The following is a 13,726-nucleotide window of genomic DNA, read 5'->3' on the forward strand; positions in this document are numbered from 1 at the left end:
AATAATTTTTGATCTTTAAGATTTTGTTAGGTAAGTGAAACTTCTTCAGCTAGACAAAATAAATAGTAAAATTTGTTGAAGTTCTATATATCTGGTATTAAATATGCCATTCACATGCTGCTGAATGCTAAAAATACTCAGAGGGCTACTCTGGTGGCGCAGTGGTTAAGAATCCACCTGTGAATGCAGGGGACACGGGTTCGAGCCCTGGTCCAGGAAGATCCCACATGCCGTGGAGCAGCTAAGCCCGTGCGCCACAACTCCTGAGCCTGTGCTCTAGAGCCCACAAGCCACAACTACTAAGCTCGTGTGCCACAACTACTGAAGCCAGCATGCCTAGAGCCGTGCTCCGCAGCAAGAGAAGCCACCGCAATGAGAAGCCCACACACCGCAACGAAGAGTAGCCCCCGCTCGCCGCAACTAGAGAAAGCCCGCATGCAGCAACGAAGACCCAACGCAGCCAAAAATAATAAATAAATAATAAATTAAAATACTCAGAAATTAAAATAAGAATTGTAATAAGATCATTATTTGGATAAAATATTATTAGGTCAGGTTGTAATAGTGTTAAGAGACACAAACTCATAATATCTAAAATACTCATGTGGGATTAATGTGCATTTGTTTTTCCCATAGGATTACAAATAGAATAGTTTAGGAGAGCCAAGGATAAATATTAGTTAATCTCTGTAAATGTAATATTTTTATGTAAATATGAAGTAGCATTATTTCTTTTAGTTCTTAGCTTACATTTGAAAAAAATATGAAATTAAATAATTGAAAATTTTTTCTTTCCTCTCTTTCAGAAATCAAGGAAGAACCGAGGTAAGATTATTTCTATGGAAATTTTATTTAAAACATTAGATTATTTTACTATACATTAGTAATAGTAAAGAGAGGGTAGTGTTTGCATTCTGGAAAACTCCACATCAAGCTGGTGGCTGGTCAGGAACACATACTAGTATAAACGCCACTCTTGTGTGAATGAATAGGCTCCTTTCTAGCTGTTCATGCTTAGCATTTTTCTACTTTGACCTAAATATCCCCTCTCTGGTACTATGAAAGTTAGTATTGTTTCAGTAATACTTTAAACATTATTTCAGGTTGGCAGATGCATTTGATTTGGATTTTTGAAGGCTTTAGATTTTGACCCATTAAGTCCAGGACATAATTTGCAGTACCTTTCGCATAGTAGAGAGACATTTAATAATACTTCATAATCTTTCTACGTGGTTAAGAGATCAGTGTGTTAAGTTTATAAATCCCTTTGATGTAAAATTCGGGGAGATATGGTAAAAATCATTTTGAAAGAACACCTACTGTGTCTTTTTATTCTAAACCTCAATATTGAGTTATCCTTACGAATATTTAGTTGTATTTGTTGAAATATTCAAAAGTAAAACAGCACCGTGTACTCATACAGTTACTGGATCTAAAAAGAAAGACATCCTCTGCTTATGGGAGTGTTTAAGCTTCCTGAGTAAATAGCTCACTTCCCCCTGCTTCAAGTACAGTCGCTTTCTTAATACTTTTAAAATGTTCGGTCATTCAGCGAACAGTGTTTTCCTTCTGTGTGCCAGGCATTTTGCTAGGAGATGGATGGATGAATGGATGAATGGATGGATAGATCTGTCTGTCTGTCTGTCTATCTATCTATCTGTCAGTCTATCCATCCATCCATCCACCTAATACTTATCTAATTTATTTAGGGGTATAAATATAACAAGACATGGTTTCTTCCTTGACCTCAGACACCTTAGGAAAAAAACTTATTTCTATTTTGTAAATAGAAGTTTTTCCAGCCATAGACCAGAGAAAACATTTGAAAGCTGTCTATATAATGGTAGATTAGCCCCATTATTCTGAGAAAAGGGGATAGATTCTCCTATTAGGACTAATTATTAAAAATTTTTTGATAAAGTTTTTAAAAAATGCTTAATAAAATGACTGGAAAAGATTCACATTAAAAAAGTATTTGATTTATAGTTAGAATTTCTGTACAGATACTTTGAATACAGAAATCTATTGTAATAAGCTCTGGTTAATGTGTCTCCTAGGTGTCATTTACTTTGAATGAGGATCTTGCAAACATTCATGATATTGGCGGGAAACCAGCTTCAGTCAGTGCTCCTAGAGAACATCCATTTGTCTTGCAAAGTGTTGGAGGACAGACATTAACGGTGTTTACTGAGAGCTCATCAGGTAAGTGGGAAGAGAATTATTTAAATGCAATTCCTGTACATGTTGTGTAGATTTTCTCTCTCAGCGCATACTCTAAGGTCATTACCAGGGCTGTTCCACCTGTTGTTCTTTCTACCTCTTATTCATATCATACTACTTCTCTGCGCTAAGTACTTTCCTGTGACTGATGAAATTTTGGCTGTTACTGGAAGGGTTTAATTTCCATTTGGGGCATGAAGAAATAGAACAAAGCAGGTGGAAGAGTGTGGTGCCTCAAGCTGTCTTCTAGGATGTTGAGGAAACAGTATTATGAGTTTTGCCAAGATAAGGTCATCCTTGCCTGTTTTGGTAAATTAATATTCAGTAACTATAAGTTGTGTTTTAAAAAGTACTGCTGAATATTAGGGAATATTTAGTCAAACTAGAGGGAATATTTTGGCTCTTGCATGCTTTCTATACTTTTTAATGCATAGGAATTAATTTCTTTTCATTGGTATCAACTTCTAAGAAAACTGTGTATAGTTTTTACTTTTGTGTGTTTGCTCTCAGATGTTTTAGCAGTTCAGTAAATCAGAGCAGGTGTTTCAGTTTGTGAATTAAATATAAAGGGAACTTTTTTTGTGGCATATGTAAGAGTATATGTTTATTTTCATTGTTTCTTGGTTTTAAGCTTCACTGAATTTAGCATATTAGTAGTAAAGCAGCAGGCCACCTCACTTTAACAGAACTAATTTCTCTTACCTGATTCAGAAAGTTTATTGGTTGTTTAAAAGAAAAACATCCATGGTTTTGTTGTATTTTCATTAAACATTACAAAGAAAGCTGTAAGATTGAGGACACGGGGAGGGGGAAGGGTAAACTGGGACGAAGTGAGAGAGTGGCATGGACTTATATATACTACCAAATGTAAAACAGATAGCTAGTGGGAAGCAGCCGCATAGCACAGGGAGATCAGCTCGGTGCTTTGTGACCACCTAGAGGGGTGGGATGGGGGGGGTGGGAGGGAGACGCAAGACAGAGGACATATGAGGATGTATGTTTATGTATAGCTGATTCACTTTGTTATACAGCAGAAACTAACACACCATTGTAAGGCAATTATACTCCGATAAGATGTTAGAAAAAAAAAAGCTGTAAGAAATTATAATATGTTAAGAACATTATTGTTTAAATAGAGTATACAGTTGATCCTTGAAAAATGGGAAGGTTAAGGGCAGCAGCCCTCACAGAGTTGAAAATGCGCATGTAATTTACAGGGGGCTCTCTGTATCCAAGCTTCCTCCATATCTGTGGTTCTGTGTGCTCAAACTTAACAACTGTAGATTGTGTAGTACTGTAGTATTTACCATTGAGAAAAATCCACATATAAGTAGACCTGTGCAGTTCAGACCCATGTTGTTCAGGCGTCACCTGTACTCAGATAAATTTTTTGTGGTGTCTTGGATTGCCAATAACTGCATAAATTGATGTCAAAAAAATTAGTCTTGTTTTTCCCCCTGGGATGTAGAATTTAAAAAATGGTAAGGTAAAAGATTTGTATTATTACATTATTCTGTTACCATAATAATTTGTAGTGTAATATTATGGGAAGTAGAAAACGTTAAACGTATGCATTTTCTCCTGGAGAAGATTCAGCCATTCAACAAATATTTATTGTATGCTACGTTGTGCAGGGCATAGCCTAGGCACATCCAAGGAATCTGAATTAGTCTTGCAACTGATGGGATTTAATAAGACCTATTGAACCTGTGAGGTTTTCTCTACTTTTGTGTGTGTCCCTGGAGTAGAAGAGGTGTTGGCACCAATATGATAAAAAGGAAGCAGTCTGGAAAAAAGCTTGAGGTAGGGAAACTTGAGCTTCCTTGGTAGAAAAAGGTGCCCTATTTCAGATTTTTTACCTCTTATCAAGTTGCTCATTTTTCCAAAGCATGATTCATTGCTGGTACGTATACAGAGGACAGTGGTTTAGAAAGCTAAGGTTTGTTACCCTCAAAATTAATCTTTCATTTCTAATCTCGTAAATCCTTTAGTTAGCATTGTGATCTTTTTGAACATTTTGTATTCACATTTCTGGTTACAGTGTACTCCAAAGTGAACATGATATTATAAGGATTATCTTGCCAGGAATATGGAAAAAGATCAAGATTGTCATCCTTCTTCTGGAGTTTGTACAATATGTTCTTGCTTTGTAGAACTGTGACAATACAAGTGCAGCTCTAAGTTGCTATTAGATGGTGCACTATAAGGGAGGTCTTTGCTGCCTAATCTCAGTCATTTCTGTTTCATGTCATTGTTCCTTAACTCTCTTTGCACCTTTTTAGGCCTTAATTTCCTTATTTATGAAATACAGATAATAGTTATTTACATTAGTGCATAAATATGAATATATTTAAAACACTTTGAATACTTGGTATATAGTACATGCTCAGTAACTTTTAGCTGTTATTACTATTATTAATATTAGATTTTACCTTTAAACACTTTAGGTTTCAAATGTATTTTAAGGTGTGTGCATGCATTTTACCTATATCTGGGTGTATATCACTTGATAAAATTCAACCAGAAGAGATTTTTATGTTCAGTGTTTTTAATTGCCTGGAGGACCAGGAAAAATGCTCTAGAATTGTTAACGGTTCATTTCCTTTTCTGAGCCTTGCGTCATTTGCTATCTCTACTCATTAAGGTATCAGTTGTACAGCTGGGTTCCTTGGCTCTCTAGGAAGTCATAAATAGACAACAGGGACTCTGTGACTGCTGTGACATGTTTAAAATGCTAGCTAAGTGTATATCTGCATGTTTTTCTGCAGGACAGGACCCTAGCTTTCATTGGGGTCTCAGAGGGATCTGGGACCCAAAAAAGCTGAAGAGCCACCACTCTAGTATTAGCTTGGTTTGTCATGAACCTGCCAAAGTGTGAGTGACTGAGTCATCTTACAATGAGCAAGCCATTTATTTTACATTGAAATATACATGGAGGCGGACATTATCCTGAATATTTTTCCATTTTTCTCTCAAGCATAGAACTGTACCTTCTTATTAAAAAAAATTGCTTTTCTGGGCTCTTTATTTCTTTTTACTAGTGCCCAGGTCTATAAAACAGAATTTTATAAGAAAAGATTAGACCTTCACTTAAGTTCAGTGTGTTGAGTTTAATTTTAATAGCTTTATTTTCTCAGTTAACATACTTTTGTCGGTTTTTGAGAGACCTCTTTTGAGCCAGTTTTTCTAATGGTTGAATTCTAAATATTTGAGTGTCTTTGGGGTGATGGGGTTAGAGGGGCCTGATGATATGTTTTACAATGCTTTCTCCTTAATTAAAACAATCTGCATTTTATGAGCATTTGATGAACACAATTCATTTGTTTCTAGTTGAGCATTCCTATCTCAGAGAATGGGTTTCATTTTTTTTTTTGGGGGGGGGTTCATTTTTAAGGGCCATTTAGATTAGCCCTTCTTCCACCTCCAGATTTCTCCGTGAAATTCCAGATAATCTATTTTCTCTATTAAATATTTCCATGGGGATCTCTATTAGCTTATCTCTCTACCCTCATCTACATGGAAAAGCCTCATGTGTTTGGCCTTTTTTTTTTGTTTTCCTTGGGTCTTCAGTTTAGTATTTTTATCTACTATTTTCTGGTAACCAGATAACTTCTGTTTCTTTTGTCCTTTGTACGACTACCTTTGCTCAAACTTATGTTTTCATTTTACAGTTGCCAATTCTAGACTAAAAGTTGTTCAACAGATATTTTTGATGCTAGGCTCTACGCTAGAATAAGACGCGACTCCTGTCCAGTTGGGCAACTGATATGTGAAAAAATAATTGCTACAGAAAGTGCTCTGTTAGAGTTATGTACAAAAAAGAGTATGTACTTTGCCTGAAGGAAATGGGAGAGGCTTCAAAAGTGGAGAAAATATTTGAACTGGACCTCAAATATATGAATAAGTGCACATCAATAGGAGGGAAGAAAGTGAAGGTAAAATTTATTTCTCTCACCTTCAAGTATCCTATTCTTCACTTAGCTTTCTGCTACCTGTCATACTCTGTCATCATCTAAAATCCGTTCAATGGTCCTGGTTAGATCAAAGCAAAAAAGCTCAGTTGTGGATTTCATAGTCTAGTTTAGAGATGAAAATCTTTGTACTGGTACAGTGGCAGTGGAAAAGAGGGCTCCTGTTCTAGAGATATTAGAGGAAATTTGACAGCTTTTGGTGATGAATTGACTGGGCAGGGACTGGAAGAGTGAGAAGTCTAGAATGGTTTCCAAGCTTCTTTGACTTGAGAATCTGGTTGAGTGGTGAGACCATTACTGAGTTAGATAGTATTGGAAGAAATGGGCAGGCTTGGAGCTGATAGAGACAAGGTGACTTTTTTGCTCAAGTTTTCATTATCTTTTTTTTTTAAATCTATTTATTTTAGTTATTTATTTTTGGCTGCGTTGGGTCTTCGTTGCTGCATGCGGGCTTTCTCTAGTTGCGGTGAGCAGGGGATACTCTTCATTGCGGTGCATGGGCTTTTTCTTGCGGTGGCTCCTCTTGTTGTGGAGCACGGGCTCTAGGCGCATGGGCTTCAGTAGTTGTGGCTTGCAGGCTCAGTAGTTGTGGCTCATGGGTTCTAGAGCGCAGGCTCAGTAGTTGTGGCACACGGGCTTCGTTGCTCCACGGCATGTGGGATCTTCCCGGACCAGGGCTCAAACCCGTGTCCCCTGCATTAGCAGGCGGATTCTTAACCACTGCGCCACCAGAGAAGCCCCAGTTTTCATTATCTTTGACCCCTTTTTAGCAGCTTGTTGTTAATTTAAAAAATTGGTATTTGTACCTAGTTTTTGCAAGCCCTCTTTTACTTAGGCCTGCGATACTTCAGTGAGCAAAATCTCAGCTTTCATAGTGCTTACATTTTAGTAAGAGGAGACAGTAACAAATAGTAAACATAATAAATAAATTGCATTGCAGCCTAGAAGGTGGTAAGTTCTCTGGGAAAAAAGCAGGAAGTGGGATCAGGAGTACTAGGTTGAGGGTGGGGCTTGAAATTTTAAATAGTGTGGTCAGATGTGGGCTCGTTGAGAAGGTGGGATTTGAACTAAGTCTTGAAAGAGGCAAAGGGTAGCCTTGTGGAGTTAGTTATCCAGCTAGGAGTCTTCAAGGCAGAGGGAACACGTTTGCCCTAAGGTGGGAGCAAGCCTGGGATGTTCTAGGAGAAGCAAGGAAGTCAGTGTGGGCAGAATCGATGGGCAGAGGGAAGAGGCCATTAGGCTGGAGAGGAAGGGGGTTGGCGGTGGCAGATCATGAAGGGATTTGTGAACCATTATAAGGGTTTTGGATTTTACTGAGTGAAATGGGGAGCCACTGGGGGGTTTTGAGCAGTGTAGTGATATACTCTGACTTACATTTTGAAGGCCCTCTCTGGCCAGTTGAGAAGAGACCATGAGGACAAGGGTAGCAGCTAGAGGCTATTGCAGTAATCCAGGGAGAGATGACAGAGACTTGGACCAGTGTGGCAGCAGTGACAAAGGTCTATTTTCTCATCTGATGTTCATCCCATCTTTAGTTGTCTTAACAGACAATCCACTTGGATTTCTTATCACCTGAAACTCGGAAGTTATGAAATCAAATTGACTTCTACATTCCTTTATTCTCTATGTATCCATATTTCTGTCAGTGATAACATCATTCTTCTGTTCTCTTGGCCATGATAGTTCTTGGCCTCCTCTAACTCTCACATTCAGTCAGTTGCCCACTTGGTCATTCCCATAGTAGACATCACACATATACATTTCTCGATACCACTTAATCCAAAATCCTCTGAAAACTTCACCCATCCTCTCTACCCTCTTCTAGTCCAATCTGTTGGAATCCCTTCTCTCTCATAGTAGCTTCCTGGCACTGCTGCCTCTCCTTTTCCCCTTGTTTTCCTCTGCAGGAATTTGTTTGCCTTTTACAGTCATAACCATTCTGCCCTTTATGGCTGTAGCCTTTTGATTTGATTGATTCTTCCTTCATCTGGACTTGTGTGGCAGTAACGTTTGTATTACTCATTTTGTCCCGGAATTAAACCTTATGGGCAGGGGACTGTGGCTCATGCTTGTCTCCAGAGTGTCTATTGTAGGACTGAGCACATAGCACATGGGCTTGTTAAAGCAAATATGTGTTGAAGTAGTTTGTTTTCCTTTATTTTCTCCTAAGAATTACTAATACTCTAAAGGTACTCTTTAGCATGTGTTTAAGTGAGATGGCTTGTTAGTGACAAAAGGGTAGATTTTCTTCCTTCTTTTTCTTAGGACACTTGAGGTTCAAAATTGAATATTAAATTCCTTTGCTCCCTACTTTATTTCTTGCTCATTATATTTTTATTTGGGCACAGATGATTCTTCTACTTTCTCTTTGCTAATCAGATTAGTTCAGTGCTGTGTGACGTGACACTTGGTTAGCCACTGGACACATTATAATAATGCTTGGTGCATTTCCCCTGTTTGTTGAGAGTCAGTTGGTTTGAATTAAGCTTTATGTGTATCTGTGTGTGCTTTATAGCTTTCAAACTACAACTGTTTTCTTTTTTGAATTTTTTTCTTATCACTGCTTTTACATGAATTATACTGTTGCATAAATTATCACCATCTGTATATTACTAATTGCCATTGCAGTGGGACTCTGAGATTTTTTTTTAACCAAAGTATAGTTGATTTATAATGTTGCATTAATTTCTGCTGTACAGCAAAGTGATTCAGTTATACATATATATATATATATATATATTCCTTTTAAAATTCTTTTCCATTAAGGTTTATCACAGGGATATTGAATATCCCTGTGCTATACAGTAGGACCTTGTTGCTTATCAATTCTATATGTAATGATTTGCATTTGCTAACCCCAAACTCCCAATCCGTCTTTCCCTCACCCCCTTTCCCTTTTGGTAATCATAAATTTGTTTTCTGTGTCTCTGAGTCTCTTTCTGTTTTGTAAATAAGTTCATTTGTATTATATTTTTAGATTCCACATATAAGTGATATCATATGATATCTGCCTTTCTCTGTCTCACCTACTTCACTGACTGTGATAATCTCTAAGTCCATCCATGTTGCTGCAAATGGCATTATTTCATTCTTTTTTATGGTGGGTAGTAGTATTCCATTGTATATATGTACCACATCATCTTTATCCATTCATCTGTTGATGGACATTTAGGTTGTCTCCATGTCTTAGCTATTGTGAATACTGCTTTTGTGAACATAGGGGTGCATGTATCTTTGAATTATAGTTGGACTATATTCTTGGTTACATTTGCTGTGACACATAGTGTCTCGTTTTATATTCTCATAACTGTTTGGTTTAGAAAAATTGAAGGAACTTTTTACTAAGGTTTATGTCTTTCTTGTCATTAAGCAGTGATAGCTAAACAGAAGTAGGTAACCTGTTGAGTACTTATTTTTTCACTATGTTAAGCAATTTACAGGAATTATTTATTTCACACAACAAGCCTATGAGGTAGGCACTATTGTTATTTTATTGATGAGAGAAATGGAGTTTACATAGGATATAATTTAACCAACATACAGCTTGTAGACCTGTGCCCTTAATCATCATTCTAGTGGTTTTCAGAGTGTAGGTGCAAAATCAATTTTGTGAGTAATTGGCACCATTAAAAAAAAGAAAGCGAGAAATAGAATGGAAAAAAATTAACTTTTTATTTTGGAACATTTCAAACATACACTGAAGTAGAATATTATAATAAACCCTGTGTACTGTCCCCACCCAGCTTTTTTAACATGCTGTCAGTGATAAAGAACAAATTACTTTTATAAAAAGGTATTTTGCTTTTTTCATATATATTTGCACCCCTCATTGCCCTGCTGCATTTTGTCTCCTAAGCCTCTGTAAGGCCTATCACTGTGATTTTATCAAAGTGATATATAGCTTCACTTATTCTAAACCTCAATTCCTTCGTAAATTCCCTATTGGGTTTGCCCTGCAGAAACAAAAATAATCTGTCTGATCATTGTCTGTCTGCAGATTATCAATATGTTTTTAACCTGCCTCTTTCCAGATGGGTATTTGTGTTTATGTATTATCTAGTGCAGCGGTTTCCACCTGGGGGCTGCTTTGGCAGCATCCAGAGACGTTTTTGACTGTCACACTGGCTGCATGTTCCTGGCATCTGGTGATTGGGGATGCCACCAAACATCCTGCTGTGCGCAGGGACAGCCCCTCGCAACACAGAATTACCCAGCCCAAATGTCAGTAGTGCCAAGGATGAGAAACCCTTGTCTAGTGTAAGAGAAGCTGTTAGTTTTAGTGGACAAGCTATTTGGTATAACTACGGATCAGATTAAAGTTATAAAATAAAAATGCCTTTTTTTTTTTTTGACGGAGCCAACGGGAGTGACCAGAACCTGTTCACCTCCCCAATAGTTGGTTTTTGTTCTTCTCCTCCTGTTCTTCCCCTTCCCGTCCTCCTTCTGCCTTTTTTCTTCCTTTTGTTGTATCAGAAGAAATTTCTGTGCTTTTAGGAGACTGCTCTTGAGACAGCTTAACTTTTGGTTGGAGCATTTAATCCATTTACGTTTAAGGTAATTATCGATATATATTTTCCTATTGCAATTTTCTTAATTGTTTTGGGTTTGTTTTTGTAGGTCTTTTTTCTTCCCTTACTCTTGTTCTCACCTCTGTGTTTCCCACCTACAGAAGTTCCTTTAGCATTTGTTGTAAAGCTGGTTTGATGGTGCTGAATTGTCTTAGCTTTTGCTTGTCTGTAAAGCTTTTGATTTCTCCGTCAAATCTGAATGAGAGCCTTGCTGGGTAGAGAATTAACGTGATGAAAGGTTTTTCCTTTTCATCACTTTAAATATATCATGCTACTCCCTTCTGGCCTGCAGCTTAACTTTTCATTGTGGAAAAAATTTTAAGCATATACAAAAGTAGAGAAATAGTATAGTGAAACTCCATGTGCCTGTCATCCAACTTCAGAGGATCAACATTTGGTCAGTCTTGCTTCAGCTATAGCCCAGCCACTGCCCTTTGTACCTCACAAGGTTATCTAATCTCACACAGCATATCATTCCATCTTTAAATTCTTAGTACATGTCTCCATAAGGATTCCTTTTTAAAAAATACATAACCACAGTACCATTATGGTACCTAAGAAAATGAACATTAATTCCAAAATATCATCATAGATGTAGTCAGCGGAAACTCTTTAATGCTCAGACTCCAGTGTTTCTTGATTGTTTTTCCTCTTTACGTTCTGTTTTCTGATTTGTGGTTCAACTTTATCTGAAATCACAGTGGTTTGCAATTTAACAGGTTACAGTGTCCACTTACGAAGGCACCACTGGAGAAAATACAGTTCATCAAGTCATTTGTATTACTGTGAAGGCATGAAGCAATCTTTCTGCAGAACTGCTTCAGGAATTTGGCTGGCAAAGAAGTGACAGAATAGGAAATCATTTTTAGAGCTGTACCAAGGCACTGATGTCAAATTTGTAACACTGTTGGAGAGGGAAATACTTAAACTGTGTTTACCGAATGTCATGGATTATTTTCAGATTGCATAAAGTTAAAGTTAACAAATAGATACATTTAGAAAGAAGAAAATGTTGTCAGCACAACATGACCAAACTCTAAAGGCGTAGAGGGCTTTTAAAATAAAAGTTAACAATAAAATAGAAGCTGTGTAAGAATTTATATGATGAATGGACTAAAAAATGTTATTTAATCCAATATAGTTACTATGAGTAGGGAAGCACTAGTTTATCTCAATATAAACAATAGGGACATATACAATTTGTGTACAGACCTCAATTTAGAATATCAGTTTGGAAAATTAAAGAAATTGATCAAGAAGACTAGAGAAACCGATCTCATCTAAGTTGAGTTTAAGTTTAAAATAAACCTCTTGAAAGTTAGGTCAGTTATATGTCTTTAATGCAAAATGACTTAATAAACATTTTTAAGTTCTTAAATAAAACCTTATTCTTACATGTTCTTACCAGCTGTTAGACATAGACAGCTGTGGCCTGGCCAGAGGTGAAGCATTGATGGAGAGCCAGTGTATTCTGAAAGACTGTGTTTGAAAAGAAATTCAGCTGAAGTCTGTTTTTTAGTTTATTGTAAGAACCATGTGTATGTGTATCAGTCCTCAGTTTCTTGCTTATATTGTATCATTAGCTATTCCAAAAGAAGAAGGGGAAAACTCTACAGACATACTGTTTTTACATTTTTTTCTCTTCTCTTTAAAAGAGCCTTTCTGGAGAATATTTTATGATTGGAAGTTGTGGCCTTCTCTGCTCATAGAGAAAAAAAGCACACCACCCAGGGTCGTTTCCAGCTTTGGTTTCTTTTATATAACTATGCAGAACTTAATAACTATGAGGATTTGGCAGATTTTTTCTTTGTAACTTGTTATGTATCATAGCTAAACAATGTCTTGAGACGAGCACCTCTACTGTTTAGCAAAGGAAAATGTCTATTGATTTAGAGCAGTTCTCAGTCCTTTTTCTGCATCTTCTAGGTGAAGGGTGATGTTTCTTACATTTCCAAGTTAGGGACAGATTCCCCTGGTTTAGGAACTGTGACCTACATGCCCTAGATGCTCTCAGTGCCCTCCCAGAGTCCCTCAGCCCTTGCCATTTCTGTGCACACTGGCCAACTTCTAAATCCCAATATCTGTATCTCTGCCTGAGAGCTTTCTCTGTTGCCAGCTCCTCTGCTGGCCTGGAGGACGGGTCAGAAATGTCACGGTATTAGCCCTCACTCTGGGAGCGGCCCTCAACCAATATCTGAAAGGAGTTGGTGGGTAAATACCCAGCTCCCTTAACCCTCAGGTGGGGTGACCCGGGGCACCCGTCCTACACTGTCTTGCAGAGTTCTGCAGCAGAACTGCAGTTGTTCTGCAGTTGTCCACAATGGCATGCAACTGGTACCCGTTTTCTAGACTCAGCTCTTTATTGACTTCTTTCTTCTTCCTGTCTCTTTTCCCCATTCCTCTTCCAGTGTTTCCTGGGATCACCTTACAAATAAACTACCTGAACTTTAAAACCTTGTCTCAGTCAGCTTCTGGAGAAATACAAACCAAGATAGAGATAGTAAACTATAGCCCTACCTTTATTCAGAAAGTGAAAATGATGTCTTTATAGGGATTACCTTGGCACCCGTGATCAGGATGACTGATCACGCTGCTATTGCCTTCACTGGGCTTTTACCACCGTCTCCTCGCAGTCCCCCAGGGTAATCCTGTCTTTTTTCATCCCTGCCCCCTCTTCATCTGGACTTCTCCAATCCCTCCATGAACTGTGGTTATGATTCCAATACAGTTCTCTTAGAGACTGCCTCTGATCTTTTTGGATTTCAGCATCTAGTTTTTCATTTATGCAGTTTCTCTGTATTCTCCAGCTTTTTGAAATAACTACTTCAAAACCGTAGAACTTTTCCATTAGAATATAATTTACTCAGGAAGACAGTTGCAAGGGGAAAATAATACACGGCTCCTCATTAGCTGAAAAAACTATCACTTGTTGGAAACAATTTCATTTCAAGACTATAAAATTCATGA

The 13,726-nt window shown here is 37.6% G+C and overlaps 1 protein-coding gene across 1 annotated transcript in view; it reads left to right on the forward strand.

Annotated features, from left to right (window-relative positions):
- GTF2F2 (general transcription factor IIF subunit 2) overlaps nucleotides 1-13,726 on the forward strand; it is a 151,427-nt gene that overhangs the window by 24,352 nt on the left and 113,349 nt on the right. Inside the window, exons 3-4 of the mRNA XM_082675430.1 lie at nucleotides 807-825; nucleotides 2,058-2,202. Coding sequence (XP_082531556.1) covers nucleotides 807-825; nucleotides 2,058-2,202 — 164 coding nt within the window. The remainder of the gene's footprint in view (nucleotides 1-806; nucleotides 826-2,057; nucleotides 2,203-13,726) is intronic.

Source organism: Grampus griseus, assembly GCF_964374135.1.
Source record: "Grampus griseus genome assembly, chromosome: 18".
Classification (NCBI taxonomy): Eukaryota; Metazoa; Chordata; class Mammalia; order Artiodactyla; family Delphinidae; genus Grampus; species Grampus griseus.